The following is a 21,847-nucleotide window of genomic DNA, read 5'->3' on the forward strand; positions in this document are numbered from 1 at the left end:
AGACAAGTGATGATATTTGGGTCCACTACACATCAACCAGAGGTAAATGTGGATGTATTATCCACTGTGCATAAACACGTGTGCAGCGAGGAATTGAAGTTGCGTTAAAAATGTAATTGATGACAGTCTGGTAACCAGGAGTCTCTCAACTTGATAATCACAAGCCAATCACAAGAATAGTTTGGATAAAGAAGGTCCTTCGGCCCAGTACATCTGATCTCATCTTTACAGAATACCATCCTACAGTCCTCCCATTACATCAAGCTGCTTTCCAATTAAGTCCAGTGCCCTGCCCTCACCATCATCCAGGAACCCGTTTCCTCTCAAACTGGTAGTTATGAGCCTCTCAAACTAGTACAACAACAACTTGCATTTATCTAGCCCACTCCACGCCAGGCGGCATCTCGGAGCGCTTAACAATGGCGGAGCCCGAGGCTGAGCCAGGGGGAGGGGGAAGGTGACCCTAGGCGTGGTCGAAGAGGAAGGTCTTCAGGCGTGACCTGAAGATGGGGAAGGAGGGGGCGAGGCGAAGGGGTTGAGAAAGGGAGTTCCAAAGTTTCGGGGTTTAGTGGCCAAAGGCACGGCCGCTGATGGTGGAGCATAGGATTCGAGGGACACAGAGGAGGCCGGATCCAGTAGAGCAGAGGCAATGGATACTGCTGTGGGGAAAGAGGAGATTAGAGAGATAGGGGGGTGTCAAGGAATGAAGGGATTTAAACACTAGAGTGAGGATCTTGAAGTCGATCCTCTCTTTGACAGGAGCCAGTGGAGCTTGCAAGGACTAGAGTAATCGGGGTGTGGAATTTGGTGCGGGTGAGAATGTGGGTGGCGGAGTTTTGAATGAGCTGGATTTTGTGACTAGTGGAGGAGGGGAGACAGTGGGGAAGGTGTCAGAGGAGTCCAGCAGAGAGGTGACAAAGGCATGGACAAGGGTTTCGGCAGCTTTTGGGATGAGGTGTTGTCGGAGACGGACAATTTTTCATAGATTCATAGAATGTTATGGCACAGAAGGAGACCATTCAGCCCATCGAGTCTGTGCGGCTCTTTGACAGAGCAAGTCACTTTCACTAACCCCAATCACCAGCTTTCTCCCCATAACCCTGTAAACCCGTCTTCCCCAGATACCTATCCAGTTCTCTCTTAAAAGCTGTTATCGAATCGGACTTCACTGCCCTTTCAGGCAGATCATTCCAAATTCGAACAACTCGCTGAGTGAAAAAATTTCTTCTAACCTCCCCTCTGCTTCTTTTGGTAGATATCTTAAGACTGTGACCAGAGATCACAGACACACCTACCAGCGTAAACACCTTTTCCTTATCTAGCCTGTCGAAACCTTTCATAATCTTGAAGACCTCTATCAGGTCCCCGCGTAACCTTCTCTGCTCTAATGGGAAAAGTCCTAACTTTTCCAGCCTGTCCTCATAGCTAAGGTTCCCCATTCCTGGTATCATTCTCGTGAATCTCCTCTGCACCCTTTCCAGTGCCTTAATGTCCTTCCTGAAGTAAGGTGCCCAGAACTGGACACAGTACTCCAGCTGAGGCCTAACCAGTGTTTTGTATAGATTAACCATAACCTCCCTACTCTTATACTCTATGCCCCTACTAAAAAAGCTCAGTACACCAAATGCCTTTTTTACTGCCTTATCTACCTGCCCCGCTACCTTTAATGATTCGCTTACTTGAACACCCAGATGTCTCTGGACGTTCACCCCCCCTTGAGCTACCAAGTCTATATTGCCTCCTATCATTTTTCCTACCTAAGTGTATCACCTCACACTTATCCACATTGAAATCCATCTGCCACATGTCAGCCCATTTCACCATTCTGTGTATGTATGTGAATGTGGCGGAGGTGGAAGAAAGCGGTACAGGTCAGGGACCGGATGTGGGGGAGGAAGGATAACTGGTGATCGAACCTGATGCTAAGTTGTGCACGGGTTCGGAAAGTTTTTCTCACTAGTAAATCTTTTTTTCACTAGTAAATTAGTGAAAGAAAAGGAACTCTATGTAAGTTTCACGTTATCCAATGTGGAACCATTTCAAGAGAAACGAGCAACGAGGACTCTAAAAACATCAGTCTCTTTCCTAAATCAATACTATCTATTTTTTATTTCAAAAAGACAACTGTTTATTTCAAAAAAGACTACTACACGTTGTGTTGAGAGTGACATCAAATCCTACGGATTAAACCGAGGTCCCGTCTGCCTGTTCAAACTCAAAAAGAGAAGAAACTTTCTCTCAGTGTCCTGGCCAAAAATCCCCAAGTAAAACAATTGTCAATCGTTTCATGGCTGTTTGTGGAACGTTGCTGTATGCAATTGGACTGCCCCGTTTTCCTAGCACTTTGGGACGTCCTCCCGACGTGAAAGGCGCTCTATCGATGTAATTTTGTTACATGTTAATTTTGTTGCTGCTGTTGCCTAGCCTACAAATGCACTGTCACTCCACTTCACAGTAAATCCTGTGAGACCTCCTCCTGACATTCCTTATGCTCCCCAATTCTAGGAGTTTCCTCCATGCTATACTTGACGTGCAGCTGTTTTAGATGAGTTTTGTTCTGCTTAAAATATATATAGTATTTAATATGATATATATATGTACGCTATTCTTTGATCAGAATTGTAGTTCACCAAAAATAAACATCAATGGTTTAACAATCTTACCCCCTCCCATAAAAAATGTTTCATCAACAGGTTTTAATTTTCTCAAACACAATGCAGATGCACAAAAGTTATTCTGAGACAACCAAGTAAGGCTACTGATAACTTCATATAAAACAAAACACGCCTTCACTGACTGGCTCTCTGTGGGTTCATGGAGAGATCAAGAACTGGAGCTCTTTAGATGCCAGTATAGAACTTGCAAACTTTAATCCAAAACACAAAAGCAAAACAGATCAGGCCACAGGGAAACGTGTCGAGTGCATTTTGTACTGTCACAGCTGAAGCACGATTCAATCTTTTACATTAAATTAATCGTAGGCGAGTGTGAACATCTTGAAATCGATCAGTTCTGCAATGGAGAGGCAGTGATGTCAGGGAAAGAGGAGGGACAAGCGATTAAAAGATCTGAGAAATTCCAATAACTGGTGAAACAGGCTCGATGGGCTGAATGGCCTCCTCCTATTCCTGTTTCCTATGTTCCCAAGGAAGTAAAAAATGCTTTCTCCCATCTCTTTTTCTTTCCGCGAGCCCAGTGCAGTACATTTGCTGTGTTTTTTTAAAAAAAACAGGGAGCCAGTATAGTTCTTGTTTACATCTTTTGCCAAGAAAATTAAGACTCCAAATACAAAAATAAACCTCGGTTTTAGCACAACCAATGTGAAATACTTGTTTGGAGCAACTTCTTTTGCAGTGTTTTAAAGCTGGTGTGTCCAACGCTTGAATCGAGTCTGCAGCCTAACAAAACAAATGATGCAAGACTGACTGTTAGCAGTCCAGTCAAAGAGCTGTGTGCAATTTGCTCCTTGTGCACCAGTATCCAACAAGTCTTAACGGTAAGATGCCAAACGCTAGCAGCATGGAACTAAACTCCTGACCTTCGGGTTTAGATATTTGCATGACAACCCTTGGCAGCCAGTTAAGCCCATGACCAACGTAAAATTTGGACATTTCAGGGAAGGCACACATGATTGTCATTAGAAGATTTATTACAAATGTGAAATCAAAATGAACTGTAGCCTTTATAGAGCATTATTGTGGCCAAATCTAATCGTTTATCTTTAATAATCCCACCAAGGAACCATTAGTGTTCAAAAACAAAATCCAAAAAGATTAAAGCAACAATCAAAAAACTGCAATGATGTTGGATTCACTGAGAGATGCCAGATTTCTGTTTGGGAATAAAAAATCTGCCAACAAACTGAATAAGTTAGGAAGCAGTGGTCATATTAGCCTCTCTTTCTCTCTTATCCATCTGTGCACATGGCTATGTCTATCAATCTGACCTCAAGCACATTGCTCACACTAGTCTGACTCCGGCCTCCTGTTCGGCCCTCATCCCATCCGCTCCACCATCGGTGGCCGTGCCTTCAGCCACAACGCCCCCAATCTCTGAAACTCTCTTCTTCAATCCCTCTGCCTTGAACCCTCCTCCCCACTTTCAAACACCAGCTAAAGACCTTTGTTTTTGAACATGCTTACAGTCACCTTCCTCCTCCCTCTCCCCTGGCTCGGGGTCAGACTGTCAACTATTCCAGGTCAATACCCTGAGTGAAGGGTGCTATATAAATGCAAGTTGTTGCTGTTCCAGTCACTGTACATGTTAGAATACATTTAGACAGCGATATGCCTTAGCACCAAACTCTGGGTCATTTTTCTCCAGCATTTTCAATAAAATTCTCTGCGGATTGTAAATGCATCGTCAAAATGTTTCGAAGTCCTTCGCACGTTTTACAGTGTAATTTGTAGGTGAATGCAATAGCTAATTTGTACACAGCAATGTCCCACAAACAGCTATGGAGTGAGTCACCAATTTTATCTGGGGGATTGTTGGTCAGTACACAGGAAGAAACTCTCTTCTCTTTTGGAATAGTTGCCATGAGATCTTTAAAGTTCACCGTAACACAGACAGGACCTCGGTTTAATGATTCATCTGAAGGACGGCACCTCTGACAACGCAATACACCTCCAGCACTGCATTGAGCGTCAGTCCTGGATATGAGCTCAGAGTGCCAACGTGCGGCTTGAACCAACAACCTTTTACCTGACACATGAGAGTGAGACAAGCTAAATCAATCTGTGTTTGCGACAAAATCTGACAGAACTTATTCGGAAAAACAGAATTGTCCTCTCAAAGAAGCCCAGTTGTAGCAGGATCCATCCATTTCAAAATGAATGCCTTCATGATAAATAAACCAAGGAAAGGAAACTGCTCAGCCCCTATGAGTGGAACTATGTGCAGGTGTTTACAAGGCATTCTGGCACTGCACTATCATGTTTTTTAAAAAAGGAGCAAACCTAGTAACCAGGAAACTTCTCAGGTTAATTCCCTACGGTATCTTATGAGATACAGTAAACACCAGATAACTCAATCCTGGCTTAACTTGTCATTACCAGTTAAGTCATTATGCTGTCAACATCACAGCCGCTTTTATTTATGAATTTATACAGACGCCTAACTCACCACTCTGCATAACTAGACACTGAGTTCTTTTCCTTCAGAGTGATAAGTTGTCAGAAGTTTACTACAGTTTCACCTCAATCCCAAACGGCTGCTAGATGTTCAGTGAAGTCTTCTGCTTGTACGTTGAAGTTAGCCAGCGTGCTATAAATTTCTTATTGCCTTTTTGAAACTGCTGACTGTATTCTGTATTCTGATTTTCCACTTTATTTCTTGGAGCATTCTCAGTGTGAAGATCTGTTCATCTGCACTGAGCTCTGGTTGTGAGCCAGGTTGTGCTTTTGCCATTTACTCCTCGATTTATGGCTTGAGCCAGTTCCTGACAATTTCCAGCACTACCATGCTAATCTGCCAATTCAGACTGAATGATGGTTTTCACATTCAATTACATTTCTGACTCGGGTAACAGTGATTACCAGAGACAGTTTCCACATTTGAAAAAACAAAAAAACTACTTGCATCTTATTGCAGATAGAAAACAACCATCAACCACCAAAAAGTCTGCACTGCTTCGAGTTTATTAATAACTTATGTGCAATTCGTGGTGGAATCCAGTCCCTTTAGTCCTGGTAATTGACCACATTTCTTTCAAGACACGCATTGATTTCAAAATGGATCAGCATGAACAATGTCATTACCAGTTGCGTTTACCAACAAATACAGCCACTGTAACAAATACCGAAGCCCCACGTCGGGACTCTGAGCTCATGGTGTCAGACTTCAAGCAATGATCGAATGTGAAGATCACACAGGTGATCAAATTGTCTTGATCATTAATCAATGGTCGTGATCATTTTGATTAAATTATTCGGATTGAAATTGACCAGATCTCTTTGTTTTATGTGTGTGATGAACTGCATTCAAACAAGGATTTTTTAAATATATCGGGGAAACTTTCTTTTAAAATGTATTTGGCCCCACTTTAGATCTCTTTTGACCTTGCAAGAATTGGTTGTGTTATAGTTGTCCTTCCTACACTTATTGCCAGGGTTCAAACAACTGTAAAAAACAAGCAAAAGATTTGTTTAAAAATATGACAATAAGCATTTATATAGCACCCTTCATGCAAGGTAACATCTCATAGGCTTAACAGTGGCATAGTTTGACACCTAGCCAGGGAGATGGGGGAGGTGACCATAGGAAAAGTCAAAAAGGAATATCTTCAGGTGCGATCTGAAGACAGGAAAAGAGGGGGCAGGGCATTGGGATTGAGGTAGATTGGACCATATGTGTAGCTCACCACATACACCTACAATTTTCATTTTAAATGTCACTAATGTGAGCTATGAACAATGAACAAGGATTCAAGGTAACAATGTATGAAAAGCAATCAAGGGCGGAACACAAAAGAGATGCAATATTGTAATAGATGCAATATATAGAATAGATCTATATGATAAAAGATTTTAACTTGTTAACTTGTTAATTAAGTCTTCCTGACTTCATCCCTGCAAGATGTTTACAGTTATGTTTTTTAACCAAGTTGACTATCATAACAAAGGATTCAAGACAACGACGACAACAACGTGGAGTCCTGTAGCTCAGTGGTTAGAGCAGTCGCTTTGCAAGCGAGAGACCTGAGTTCAATTCCAGGCAGAGGGTGAAACCTTGGGCAAGTTTCCTTACTCCACACAGAGCCTAATAATAATCCCTCCAAAACCAAAAACAATAATAAATTGGTCATTTTCAATCTACGACTGTTTGTGGGACATTGCTGTGCGCAATTGGCTGCTGCGTTCGCCCACAAATATACAGTCAATTCACTTTACAGTGTGTTCTGTGAAGCGCTTTGGGACATCCTCCCGACGTGAAAAGAGCTATATCAAAATGCAAGGATTATTATTATTAACTTGCATTTATATACCCTTCACACGGGGTACCATCCTGGAGCGCTTAGCTGAGGGGTAGTTTGATCCTGAGCCGGGGAGAAGGGAGAGGTGACCGTAGACACGGTCAAGGAGGAAAGTCTTCAGGTGCGATCTGAAGATAGTAAGAGGCGCCAAGGTGGAGGGATCAAGGTAGGGAGTTGCAGTGGGTCAGGGGGTAGTACTTGGCTGCAGATAGTGGAGTGGCGGGGAACGAGGGATGAGAGGAGGGTCCTTGTATGAGAGGAGGGTCCAGAAATCCAACCCCTCATATTAGGAACTTCGGATACCCAGTCTCTTACTGGGAGTCTCAGAATCCCAGCTGCCAATATTGGGGACCAAATAAAATATAAAATAACAGCCAAGATATACACCAGTATAACCTATCAATCAACAGGTTCAGCTGAATATAACAGCTCCACTCCACAGCCAACAGCTGATCCAACACAGAGCCAGGTCTACACTGTTCCAGCGCACAGAAGTGCACTGCTTTTATATTGCACTTTGCCTCTGGAGAAAGGCTCAACCCTGGAACCAAAGTGGGAATATAAAAGCGATGTTAAAATAATACTTGAAGCAGGGAACCAAGACACGTAATGTACTCGATTTAGTATTGAGCTCATTTCCAGATTACCCGTGTGTTCCGGTGGTCATTTGTGTTCCAGTGATCACAGTGGACTCAATAGCCAACAAAGTAAACACAAAGGTCAGAAGAACGATAGGCACCTGAGACTTTACAAGAGCAAACTTTGGGACTCTGAGAAGAGCTCTGAGGATTGACAGAGAAGCAGAGCTGTGAAATTAAGCCACAGAAGAAAAATAGAGCTTGCGCAACCATTTTAATGCAATACAAAGTTACTTTTTTTAAAGCTCCTTTCACGTTGACAGGACTTTCCAAGGCGCTGGACAGTCCACGGTTTACACCTGCGTTGGGGTGAGGGTTAAAGTGAGGGGTAATGTGGGTGAAAAGGGGGTGGGAGAGAGGGAAAGCTGTCCGAAAGTGCGGCCAAAGAGGAAGGTCTTGAGCCCTTATTATTGATGGGTGTAGAAAGAACATACAATAGACATCTGTATATCTGAAACCTGCATACACTATTCTAAGTGCTAACCTACCTGACCTAAACGTGCCTGTCACTTTGTACAAACATTTGAGGGAAGCAGCTGCCACAAAGCATAAGACCCTCCCAGCAACTACAGCCCACCTGCCGCAAACGGTCCGAGCTCCCAAACTCTTCAGAATCGGGTCATGAAATCTGATCTGCTGCATTTACATAATGAATTCCCGTTCATCCAAAACAGCCCTGACTGTACGCTGAGTAATTTCAGATGTTCAGAAGCTGAACTATATGTTCCCTGGAAAAAAAAGGAAGCAAAGACCACAGTGGGTGAAAAATACCCCAAAAAAGACAACAAACAACTTAAAAGACACCTGCGAGCAAAGTACAGTTATAGGCAGGGATGTGAGGGTTGTACCTTCCAGTCAGGGATAATCAAATTGAGGACAATGGGGTTGGAAGAGCATTCAATAAGAAAAAGGGAGGTGTAAATTATGCTTCTCACTAGCAAAGGTAAGTCAGGACATAAGGTTCATCTCCTTCAGCATACAACAACAAGAACAAAATTACATTTATAGAGAGCCTTTCACGTCGGGAGGACGTCCCAAGGCACTGGTGAGTCAGGGGTCAGGACCCGAGCATGGGGGAGGAGGAGTGGGGTAGAGGTGGGAGGGCGACTGAAGACACGATCGCAGAGGAGGGTCTTGAGACCAGCCTTGAAGGAGGCAAGGGAGGAAGCGAGCCAAAGAGACTTTGGGAAGGAGTTCCAGAGTGTGGGGGCAGAGAGGCTGAAAGCCCGGCCATTTATGGTAGGGTGGGTCAGGCGGGAGACATGGAGCAGGCCGGAGCCCGCTGAACGGAAGGAGGGGCAGGTTGGTAGGGAGTCAGTAGGTCAGAGAGGTAGGAGAGGGCAAGGCCATGGATGGCCTTGAAAGTGAGGACGAGGATCTTGAATTCGATCCTCTGAGGGATGGGGAGCCAGTGGAGTCGGGCGAGAGTGGGAGTGATGGGGTCTCGGAGCCTGGTGCGCGAGAGTACACAAGCTGCAGAGTTTGGGATGATCTGTAACTTGTAAAGGGAAGAGTTGGGAAGGCCGATGAGGAGGGAGTTCCCCTAATCGAGCCTTGATGTGACGAACGCGTGGGTGAGGATTTTGGCAGCCTGAGGGGTGAGGCAGTGGTGGAGTCTGGCAATGTTGTGGAGGTGGTGGAAGGCAGTGCCGGTCATGGCGCGGATGTGGGGGAGAAAGGACAGTTCAGGGTCAAACAAGACACCCAGGTTCCTGACTGCCTTAGTGAGGTTGAGTGTGCAGCCAGCCGTGGAGGCTGATGCTGCCAGCGCCCGAGGTGCGGAAGCTCTGGCGCGAGACAATCAGGAGGGCCTCGGTCTTGCTGACGTTCAGTTGGAGAAAGTTGTCCCTCGTCCAGGACTTGATGTCGGACAGGCAGTCGGTCAGGACGCCAGTAGTCCTGGAGTTGAGGGTGGAGGCAGAGAGATAGAGTTGGGTGCAATCCACATACATGTGGAAATTTACCCCATGTTTGCAGATGATGTCACCAAGGGGGAGCGTGTAATAATAATAATAATCCTTGCATTTGATATAATGCTTTTCACGTTTTCTCGATGTCTCAAAGCACTTCACAGAATAGACTGTAAAGTGAATTGACCGTATATTTGTGGGCGAAACCAGGGTGAAGAGGAGGGGACCGAGGACAGAGGACTGAGGAACGCTGCACAAGACGGTGCGGGGGCTGGGGGAGAAGCCATTTGCAGAGACGAAGTGGAGGCGGTGTGAAAGGTAGGACCCGAACCAGTCAAGGAAGAAACGTTGAAGGTTGAAGTGGGAGGAGAGGTGGTGGAGGAGGATTGAGTGGTTCACGGCGTCAAAGGCAGGAGAGAGGTCGAGGAGGACGAAAAGGCAGAGGGAGCCCGGGGCACACATGGTTAGGATGTAATTTATGACCTTGCCCAGAGCAGTTTCGGTGCTGTGACAAGCACGGAAACCCAATTGGAGCGGCTGATGGAGAGTGTGGGAGGAGAGGAAAGAGCAAAGCTGGGAGGCGACGGTTCTCTCAAGGACCTTAGACAGAAAAGGGAGGTGGGAGATGGGCCAGTAGCTGGATAGCTGTGATGGATCAAGGGAAGATTTCTTCAATACGTCATATTAACTCGCAAGTTAACCTGGCTCTGGGGGAGGTGGAGTCCAGGAAAGGGAGGATTTACATAGCCCATAGAACCGCCAGTCAACAACAGCAACAACAACTTGCATTTATATAGCGTCCCTCACGCTGGGTTGCGTCTCAGAGCGCTTGAGCCCAATGTTGATTTCTAAATATTTAATGTATCTAGTCTCACGTTTTAAGGCAGCAAAACAAATATCACAGATTTTATTAATTAAGCATAAATTCTGTGCCACAATGTTACTTCACCAGAAATTAAATGGCAAATGACAACATCAGTCTCAATAGCTGAATTAAATAGATACATGTGCAACAGATTTCAGAACAGCACTAATCTCCTCCAAGCAGCCAGGACAACAGCATTCTCATTTTCCACGAGTTAAAAATTCACAGGTTTTATTCATTATAAATTAAATTTGTGTCTTTAAATGCATTTCGCTCTGAAAATTATACATTGGAATGACAGCATGCAGACCAAAACACACACACACAGATTTTATGGGAGTACTAAAAGGCAATAAAATGAACTTAGAAATCCTCAAATATTTTCAACTGATGGTGTCATAATTATAGAGTTCTTTTGGAAACGCTCTTGCCAAATTCAATTATTATAGGAAACACTTTGGCGTTTTACATCTGTTCCACAATACAGTAATTGTTAACTATGGAAGTTTATTTTTTTCCAGGGAAGCAATCACTCTGTTTATACTGGGTTGCACTCAGATCACTTCAAATTACACAACTGTTCTACAATGACATATTCAAGGCCTCCCTAACATTAACTGGTATTAATAACAGTCCGCACAATCCAACCTTTGAGAACCACAATGTTTCACCTTGCTCACGATCTCACTAATATTCCAGAGATTGGTTTGATGACATTTCTGACCGGTTTGGAGGGACTTACTTCAGCGTTTAAGTTTACAGATCGCTTACGATCTGGAATGTACGAGCTGAAAAGGTGGAGGAAGAAGGTTCGATAATAACGTTCAAAAGGGAATTGGATCTTCTCTCGAAAAGAAAAAAAATTGCAAGGCTATGGGGAAAGAAAGGGGGAGTGGGATTAATTGGATAGCTCTTTCAAAGAGTCAGCACAGACACGATGGGCCGAATGGCCTCCTTCTCTGCTGTAGGATTCTATGATTCCATGATACGTCGCTGTTTTGGTTAAGCAGTGTTATTGTATCCTAAAATCCTGACATATTTTGTATTAATCAGTAATGTGCACATACAAAAGAACAATGATCTTTTCAGATGTTGGCGTTCCAAAGCTCAAACTGTGCACTTCCTTTTGGCAGCATGTTTTGAATTTATAAGATATTGAACCTTTGGGCATTGTACGTCTTTTGCAGACTACAGCACAATGTCCATTATTTCACTCTAACTGGAGAAATGAGTGACACTCCCAACAATGCCCCCCTCCCACACACCATCTCCTAAATGATTTTGGAAATTGATCAAAAACAAAACAAAAATAACATCCCTTTTCCTCAATGGCATGATAACTCGACCACACAGGATGTTTATTTCCCAAATTTATTATCAAATTTATTTATTAACTTCTGGGGGGTGGTGGGAGAGGGAGAAAGAGAGAGAGAAAGAAAGAGAGTGAGAGGGAAAGAGACAGAATGAGAGAAAGAGAAAGAAAGAGAGTGAGAGGGAAAGAGACAGAATGAGAGAAAGAGAGAGAGAGAGAGAGAGAGAGAGAGAGAGAGAGAGAGAGAAGGAACGAAAGAAAGAAAGAATGGACGGACAGAGTCAACGGAGGGAGGAAAAGATGCTGTCAGTCAGAGTGAAGGCACATTCTCATTACATCTCAAAGCAAACGATTTCTGAGCACATACAATTACAAAGGAAGAACAGGAATTGAAATTCAACAATGCACTGCCTGAACCAAACCAAGGTCAGAAATCCACTTATGTGACCAAGGTGGGTTTCTGTAATGTCCCAAGAGACTAGTTTAGATTTGATCCAGAGAAAAGCTGGCGAAGAGTAATTGAAGTAAGTTTCCTAACATTAAGCACACTCCCAGCATCTTTCTCCCAGAGCATGACAAACCAATGAAAATACTGACCCCAAATAATCAGGGGGCAAAATTAGGTTACACATGGGAGGGGAGGGGGTAAGAGGGCAACATTACCCTTAGAATAAGGATTAGCAGCAAATTCATAGAGGGAATTCAAACCATTCAAACTGTGTAATTCCGATTTTCGGGTGGGATGAGGGGAAATGTATGATTGAACATTTTTTTCCACAACAAAGAGGTTTGGTGGGAAATCGCATTGGTCAGAGGAGCAGAGACAAACAAAATGCCCACTTTCAAATCTCTGCCTCTGCTGTGTTTAAACAGTCAAGATGGCAATTGGAGCCCTATAATTGGGTTTGTTGCCCCTTCGGTTAGGAAAAAACAAACTAGCAAATCCCAATATGGTAAACTCTGGTAACGATTTGTATATATGGACATGGGTAACAACAGTATTTGTGATGCTGCCTGGAGTCAAATAATCTGCCAACACACACAATCAAGCCTCACACATAAACAGAGGCTACGACAGGCACAAGGTCACAAAGAGAGGTTTGGATTAAGATGGCCCTTTAGTCCTTTTGATCTCATTCTCCTGAACACCCACCTCCCTACCAACCTCCCATCACTGCACCAAGTCTTGCATCCTGACCGCAACCATCTTTCCTCGCAACCTGTTCCAGGCATTGATCACCCTTTGGGTAAAGAAATACTTCCTGGTGTCTGTCCTTTGCAATTCTAAACCTATGACCTTTTGTTATACAACAACAAAATTACATTTGTATAGCACCCCTCACGTCAGGAGGACGTCCCAAGGCACTGAACAATTAGTGTTTCGGACCCGAGCTGGGTGTCGGGATCGGGGAGGCTGGAGGACAGGGTGAGAGGTAGGGTGACCGAAGGCACAGTCAAAGAGGGGGGTCTTAAGACGGGTTTTGAAGGAGGCAAGGGGGGAGGTGGAGGGACTATGGGATGGAGTTTCAGAGGGCGGGGGCAGAGTGGCTGAAGGTCCGCCCGCCAATGGAGCCTGCCAATGGAGCCAGAGCCTGCTGAGCGGAGGGAACGGGCAGGTTGTTAGGGGGTTAGGAGGTCACAGAGGTAGAGGGGAGCAAGGCCATGGAGGACTTTGAAAGTGAGGACCAAGATCTTGAGCTGTATCCTCTGTGTGATGGGAAGCCAGTGGAGTTGGGCAAGAATGGGGGTGATATGGTCACAGAGCCTGGTGCAGGAGAGGACACAGGCTGCAGAGTTCTGGATAAAGGTACTGTTTTATGTTTACTTTTCCAATCCCATTTAATCTCCTCTGAGACTTCTTTCAAGACTGCAGAACCCCATCTTGTCTACCATTGCTCATAGCTCATTCCTCTAACACTCAGGGCAGCCAAGTTCTGAATCCTCTTAATCAAAAGTTTAAATGAATTCAAGTGTTCACCTTTTCTTTCCTGAAAGACGCTATACAAATGCTCATTCCTTCAACAGGGATCATTCTCTTTACTCTCCTTTGCACTAGCTCTACAGCAATAATAGTCTGTCACAGCTTTGACCAGAACTGGACAGAGTATTCTAGATGTGATCTGAGCAGAGAACCATACAGCTACGATTTCTAACAAGTTGACTGAAGAGTGGGCAATCTGGAAGGATGAGAATAAATGGGCCGAAGGGCCTTCTTCACCTACACCTCTCCTTTGCAACCTCGAGACTCAGAGCAGCTAAATTCTGAATCTTCTTAATCAAAAGTTTAAATGAATTCAATTTCCTGAAAGACGCTATACAAATGTAACTTGTTGTTGATATGCAGAGGGCATAGACAAGACTCTCGATTTATAAAGCACTCCATATATTTGGCAAGAGAACAGAATGTAATTTGGTGAAGGTTTTGGTAAATGATTGCCGATTTACTAAGAATTAAAATGTTTTTATTTGTAGAAGATGAACTACAAATGCAGGTAGTGTCCTGGATGTTAATTTTCAACAGAAAATAAGTGACTGAACCATTTTTGGGAGAGGAAGTCAGTTAACAAGTTAAACTGAAACCTCAAAATTGCTCTGTTATGGATCTGAAGTGATATAGACGGGCAGCTTTTGAAATGAACTTGAATTCTGATGAGAAATCACTTTGAAGGTTTAGAGGACATGAAATCATTCTAAAAGTTTTTTTCAGAAAGAACGTGAAAGCTATTAACCATTTGATGGCAGTTTGGAATTACATTGACACATTCCAGACTGTGGAGAGCTAATATTTACATGCTACCCACTACCGTATTGAGTAAATCATCTCATCCATTAAAAAGCTCTTTCTCAATCACATCTACAAAAGTTAATAATGTGCATTCACATACCGAGTGCTGACTGACACAAGCCAGTGCAAAAGACGGCCCTTGTTTAGTGTATCGTAACGTCTCGTAAATAAGGCACGCGGGAGATGGAAATTTTGACAGGATTTATGAAAAAAAGAAATATTGTGCTCAATATTTCTTTAAAGCTCAACAATTTTATAAATACAAGAACTGTATGACCATAGCAGCTGTGCAAGCAGTGCTTTAAATTGCCTGTTTTATTGCTGTAGAAATTGGTTTGCTTCACTAGCACAGTGATCAGATTGGCAGACAGTGGTCAAACAATTACTAATAACTTAAAATAATCCCTCCTCCACCCCCTGCCCTAAAAAAAATATGGGGCGCTCAATCCACGACTGTTGGTGGGACATTGCTGTGCCCAGTTGGCTGCTGCATTTCACTCCAAAAAGTATAGTCAATCCACTTTACAATACATTCTGTTTTGAGACGTCTGTTATTCTAGCGTTTAGTATATTCTGTTTCTGTGCTTTGAGCCGTCTCAACAGTGTAATAGGGCGCTATATTAAATGCAAGAATTATTATCATTATGATTTCTTTTGCAGATCTTCTTCCTAGTTTCAATTGGCGTTGCAACAGAATACACACAAGATGGAAAGTTATCCTCTCCATAGATAATTATTTGGGGAGGACAAGTTTGCAGGGCTATGGGGAAAGAGCAGGGGAGTGGGATTGATTTGGATAGCTCTTTTCAAAGAGCTGGCACAGGCACGATGGGCTGAATGGCCTCCTTCTGTGCTGTGTAATTCTTTGATAAAGGTTAGGGCTGCTTGTGGGTTCACTGCTTCATATCAGACAGATAGATTGTTGGGGTTTCTCTCAACCACCTTTTCAAAACTCACCCAAGACAAGAAATCCTTTAAGTGGTTAATGTTGGATTTGAACACTATCATTATGAATCCTTCATTTTTAAACTAGCCTCTTCTTTTAACCAGGAAAGTCCATAACCAGAAAACACAAATATAAGACTAGGTAAGACTAAAAAGACCTTCAAAGGACAGTGAGAATGTGGAACTCGATGCCCTGAGTACTGGCTGAATCGGATAGTGCAGATGCATTTAAAAGGAAGCTAGATAAACACGAGGGAGAGTGAGGAATAGGAAGGTATGGGAAGGGGTAAGCAACCCTAAGTGGAGAATAAACACCAGTACGGAGTAGTTGGGCTTAATGGCCTGTTGCTGTGTTGTCTATCGAAATCTATGTAATATATGTAGCCTTTAAAAATTAAATCCAAGGTTAACTACATGAAAGGATTACTCATCTTGGGTGGGTTTTGAAAGGGCATCTGCCTGACATGCTATGAATCAGTGAACCCACAAGCATTCTTATGGATGCAGATAACTTTCCAGCTCACAGCACTCACAGACATGTAAAAGGCAATATATAAGTACAAGATACTGCTGTTGAATGTGGTTAATATTAAATGTGTTAAACCCTTTCTCTTTCACCAACCCCTCAATAAAACCGGTCGATATAACTTCGATATTCAGGCCATGTACATATACGTACAGCTTTATTTATTACTTGACCAAATCTAAAAGTACCATATAAACTATTCCATACCAAAACTTCAGAACATGAGTAAACCTATGTACATTCAATTAAAAATCTACTAAATGTACATAAATAGTATATAATCCTCTGTGTAACTTGCAGTTTGGATCACTGCTTTTGGTGTGCTGTCAAGTACATCCGAATGTTTGTACAGCTGATTGATTCATGAAGTGAGTTACGAAATTACATCTAAAATAACCTACCTGTGATGGTTTTTGTTTTGACAGGGCTGCTGGCATATTCCGAGGCCTGATTCGACTGTTGCATTGCCAAAGGCGTGCTTCCAACAGATATCTCATCATCCCTCTTCCTCGCTGCTGGCATCACTAACTGAACAGCTCCTGCAGGCTGCTGGAAATGGGGAAGGAAGGGGAGAAAAGAAAGATTTACAGAATTCACTGGTATTTATATCGTTTTTTAAAAATATAATATTAATTTAGTCGCTCAATCCACGACTGTTTGTGGGACACTGCTATATGCAAATTAGCTGACGGAATTGCTCAAAAAACACAATTACTACACTTGACATTATATCCTGTGAAGCATTTTGGGACACGCCCCTGATGTGAAAAGCGCTATACCAAATGCAAGGATTGTTGTTATTTTTATCATTTTGGTTGTTATTTAACAAGGTCATTTCCTTTTTATGTACCAGTTGTACAAAAGCTTCCAAGAATTGTGAAGCTTGTCCTGATTCCAGGTTACAGGGTCTATTACCTGACCAAATCTAAAAATACCATATAAACTATTGCATACCAAAACTTCAGAACATGAGTAAACCTATGTACATTCAATTAAAAATCTACTAAATGTATATAAATAGTATATAATCCTCTGAGTAACTGTAGGTCAAACTATTATTTCAAGTACAGTAAATTGGTTAAAATATTCACTCTTATCTCTTTACAAAAGGCAGTGCTGTTCTATTGAAACCGATGTTTTGATACAGATAGGCATTGCAGAGTCAATCTTTTACTGTAACGCAATACACTGCCGTCCAGACTGTGACCAGATTAAGTGGTAAATAAAATGTAATTAATGTACTGTACGTATGCCAGGCAAACTCTGGGTGGGTCCATACTTTTTGGCACAGGCATAAGCAATGCATATGTTTTCATGCACAACATTTGAACGGCCACATTTTCACACATGGACATGTAAGTGAAACGCCAAAAGCTCTAAAGCTCGTATCCAATATCTTTTGTAACTGGTACATATAATGGGACAAATTCTTTATCAAAGCTTCTAAAATGCACTCCAGCAGTATCAATAAAACATTCATATGCTGTAATACATCAAGAATGTTGTCTATCACCAGTGGGATTTTCACAGATTAATAGAAATCTTGCAAACTATTTCTAAGAAACAATTTACTTTGCCGCAATATAAAAAGTGCAAAGTAATTATTTGCAAAAAAGCAGACTGAATACTCAAAAGTATAAAAGAAAAATAAACATTGTCAGAAGTGTCAGATTTGTGGCCAAAATCATTGAAAGAAAAATATTAAACATAAAAGCAACACTCCATTATAAATCGGTCATTCACTTCATGGCTGTTTCTGAGACAATGCTGTGTGCAAATTGGCTAACACATTCACCTACAATAAAACACAGTTATACCACTTTACAGTATATTTTGTGAAGCACTTCGAGACATCTCAACAACGTGATAAGACACTACATCAACCAAAGATTATTATTTAAAGCATTAGATTCATTTAAATCATGAGTAGAAGCCCCTCAGATTATTTCTCAAAGGCTTAAAACATATCAATGGCCATTCAGTTCCACTCATCTATCAAAGAAAAATTACTCTCTGTGCAGCCAGGAATCATGTTTTACTAGGATTCATCTAAAGATGATACAAAAGTGTGCAAGGTTAACTGAGAGTAGCACAAAAGTCTTTTTGACAACCATCTGTTTGAGGAAGAATCACAAGAGAATGACAACTTGCTCAACAATCAAAAGTTGAATTTAATGGCAAGAAATTACAACAATCAGATGCAATATAGTGGATGGAACTGCAGCTTACAAACAAAATGTGTCACAAAATGTTCAGTTAAGCCTTTTGACTGTGTATTTGTAATTCAGGAACCCATTTGCGCATAGCAATAAACAGCTTTGAAATGAATAACCATTTTCATCTGGAAGATTGTTGGTCAGAACGCCAAGAGAAATTCCCTTCTCTTTCCGAGCAGTGCCGTGGAACTTAAATATCCACCTGAACAAGCAGACAGGCCCTCAGTATAAAGTCTCATCTGAAGGAAGGCACCTTAGACAATGCAGCATCAACAACAACTTACATTTGCACAATGCCCTTTACATTAGGGAATGTCTCAGAGCACTTTACAACGCTGTGCTACATAAATGCAAGTTCTTCTCATAATTTGGCTTCAACATTCAGTGCTTTGAGCACAAAGAATTTGTGACTTGCAAATTACAAACATACTAATTGTTTAAACCATACTAACAGTGCCTGGTTTAATCAGAAATACTTTAGATCGGTATTTTGGCTTCATTGAGGATTACAGAACAAGAAACGTGAAGCTAAAATCTGCAGGAAATTAAATACAGAGGTTTCACTCTGTAAAACGTGATCCCTTTGGAGAGTAGAGTATTGTTTTCTCATGATCTCATTACCTGTTGCCCATGTTTTGCATTCCCTTTCTGAGGCTGGTGAAGAAGCCACATGTAGAAGATGGGGTCCACATTGATTGCAATTCCCTGCACACTAGCCAAAAGCACAGCACCTTGAGAGAGAGAGAAAAAAAGAGTTCAAAGTTCAATTGTTTAATTGTGCAAGTTTTTTTTTGTTTCTGAGGAACATATTGCATCATGGTTGTTTTTCCTTAAAATGGAGTGCCATAGCATAGTGATTTGTGCTCTCTCCTCGCAAGCGAGTTTGATTTGAGTTTGTGGAGTCCTGTAGCTCAGTGGTTAGAGCACTCGCTTTGCAAGTGAGAGACCTGAGTTCAATTCCAGGCAGAGGGCGAAACCTTGGGCAAGTTTCCTTACTCCACACAGAGCCTAATAATAATCCCTCCAAAACCAAAAACAAAAATAAATTGGTCATTTTCAATCTACGACTATTTGTGGGACATTGCTGTGCGCAATTGGCTGCCGCGTTCGCCCACAAATATACAGTCAATTCACTTTACAGTGTGTTCTGTGAAGCGCTTTGGGACGTCCTCCCGACATGAAAAGCGCTATATCAAATGCAAGGATTATTATTATTATTATTATTATTCCTGGGCAGGGCGAAATCTTAGGCAAGTTTCCTTACTCCACACGCCTGTTTATCTGGCAGGAAGTAGGAACCCAGTTGTTAGTCGATTGGCGGATCATTTTTCAGAGATAATAATCCCTCAAAAAAANGGACAGATTTATGCATTACAGCTTTGACAAAAATTTGCAGTTCACAGTCAGAGAGTGATTCTTGCCTGTCGGGACAAATCATAATCAAGTCACTACAATACTGAATGGAATTTATTTTGCCTCAATTGTATTTCCCTAGAATCATCTGTCTTTAGGTTTTATTCATATGCCATAAATCACCCACAGAAGCATCACTTTGCAGTATATCCTGTGAAGCCCTTTGAGACATCTCAATAAAGCATTATATCAAATGCAAGGATTTGTATTGTCAATCAAAGTTGTGCTGCTGTGATCCTGCAAGTTGGGAGCACTCACAGACAGTGCCACTAATTGAAGGATTGCAGAACTGGACTGCCGCTCTGAACCCCAATCTCAGCTGCTCTGTGTGAGGATAGAGAGCTCTCACCAACCAGCAGTGATCTTGGCTATGACTCCTTCAAGACCCGTCTCAAGACCCTCCACTTCAACCATGCCTTCAGTCACCCTCCTAACCCGCCCCAACCCGCCCTCCACCCCGCATGATCCCAACCACCAGCTCGGAAGCGGATCTCTGACTGGCCTCCTGACATGAATGGCGCTATACAAATGTTATTTATTGTTGTTATGACCTGATCATACCAAGATAGACGGAGCTACAGAAGGAAAAGAAAAAGGATGCTGTGTGATGTTCCGTCATTGGAAGGTATCACAACCTCAACGGCAGAACTTTGATTTGATACTTGCATAAATCATAGACTGACTCAAAACTGTTTTTTTTTAAATAGCCTTCAAACCACCAATAAAAGTTAGAACAGTGTTTTGTCCTCCATAATTACAATTAATACAATGTGCTTAAATACACAGAAGTTTTGCCACAAATAAAACTACCAAGTTTATACTAACAGGTCTTTATGATTATTAAGATTTAAGATTCTAAAGGGGCAAAATAATATAGATCACGACAGGCTGTTTCAACTTGTCCAGAATAGTAGAACCAGAGGACACAGCCTGCGATCGAAGGGCGGTAAATTCAGAACAAATCTACGCAAACACTATTTCAGTGAGCGAATAGTGAACCTGTGGAACAGGATCCCTGGGGAGACGGTTGAAGCAGGAAGTGTTGATTCTTTGAAGCACAGATTAGTTTCCTTTTAGGAAATAACATTATGGGATATATACATAAGTAGTTTGGGACATAGGTGCATGGGACCAACAGGAAGGTGGAAGGCAAATGAGATGCACCTTGGTCTTTTATCATCTGGCATTTCTTATGTTCTTATTAAAAGCATAGATAAGATTAAATTATATACTGTACACATATAGCCCAGTATTTAGGTAACAGTAAATATGAATGAGTGAGGCATGTTTCAATATAGTCTCTCACAAAAGTGAAGCACCTATGACTCATTGGCATTGTAGGGATGAGGGAATTCTCACAGTATTCATTTCCCACGAATGAAAGAGCTCAAGTGTCATATGTTAAAGAAGCAAAGGCTTTGGTTTTATTCTGTTGGCGAGGGTTTGGACAGTTCGAGCGATAACTCATTTTTAATTTTTTTATTTCAAACAAGCCAAAGTTTGGGCTGCCGAGTATCAAACGCATTGGATCCCAGTGTTTGGATACCGCAGTGTTGCACAGCGCCAGCACTCCGAACATTGGATTACAATCTTCAAACAAGCAAGCATTCGTGCTGCTCCTACCACCAGCATTCACTGCAGCTTCTCTTGATCTATCGACCACTTTGCTGCAAGTCTGCACATATGGCATTGGTGCCACACTGTGCTGGCATTGAGATGTCAGTAACACAATGCCCTGTACCAGCTGCATCAATGTAAAGAAAGGATATGCCCAGGAGATAGCCACCCAATCATCTTGTTTTCACTGGTCACAGCAAAAACCACAGCCAGCATGAAGTCTGCATTTTATCCACTTTTAATAAAACTTTGGCAACGCATGAGATCTTCTTTCAGGATTCTTGTGATTAAATGACCAGATTATACAGCAAAACAGGAAACCAATAAATCCCACTCCGTGGGTGCACTTGAGTACATTTGTACAGAGCTTCACGACATCTCTGTTTACCTAGCAGTAAGCAGGAACCTGGTTGTTGACAATTGGGGGATCGCTTCTCCAGGAATAATAATTCCTTCCAAAAAAAAATAATAATAAATTGGTCACTTCAATCCACGACTGTTTGTGGGACACTGCTATGAGTATTTGGCTGCCACCCACAAAATATAAAGTCAATTCACTTTGCAGTATATTCTGTGAAACAACTTGTGACGTCTCGAAGACTTTGGGACATCTCGAAGCACCGGGATCCAATGCTATATCAAATGCA

General features: G+C 42.2%; 1 protein-coding gene across 1 annotated transcript in view; it reads right to left on the reverse strand.

The window, feature by feature from the left end:
- LOC103179701 (vacuolar protein sorting-associated protein 13B) overlaps nucleotides 1-21,847 on the reverse strand; it is a 481,880-nt gene that overhangs the window by 236,239 nt on the left and 223,794 nt on the right. The window contains 2 exon segments of the mRNA XM_007895087.2: nucleotides 16,356-16,503; nucleotides 18,792-18,901. Coding sequence (XP_007893278.2) covers nucleotides 16,356-16,503; nucleotides 18,792-18,901 — 258 coding nt within the window.

The sequence above is a fragment of the Callorhinchus milii genome, unplaced genomic scaffold (genome assembly GCF_018977255.1).
Source record: "Callorhinchus milii isolate IMCB2004 unplaced genomic scaffold, IMCB_Cmil_1.0 Scaffold2, whole genome shotgun sequence".
Lineage (NCBI taxonomy): Eukaryota > Metazoa > Chordata > Chondrichthyes > Chimaeriformes > Callorhinchidae > Callorhinchus > Callorhinchus milii.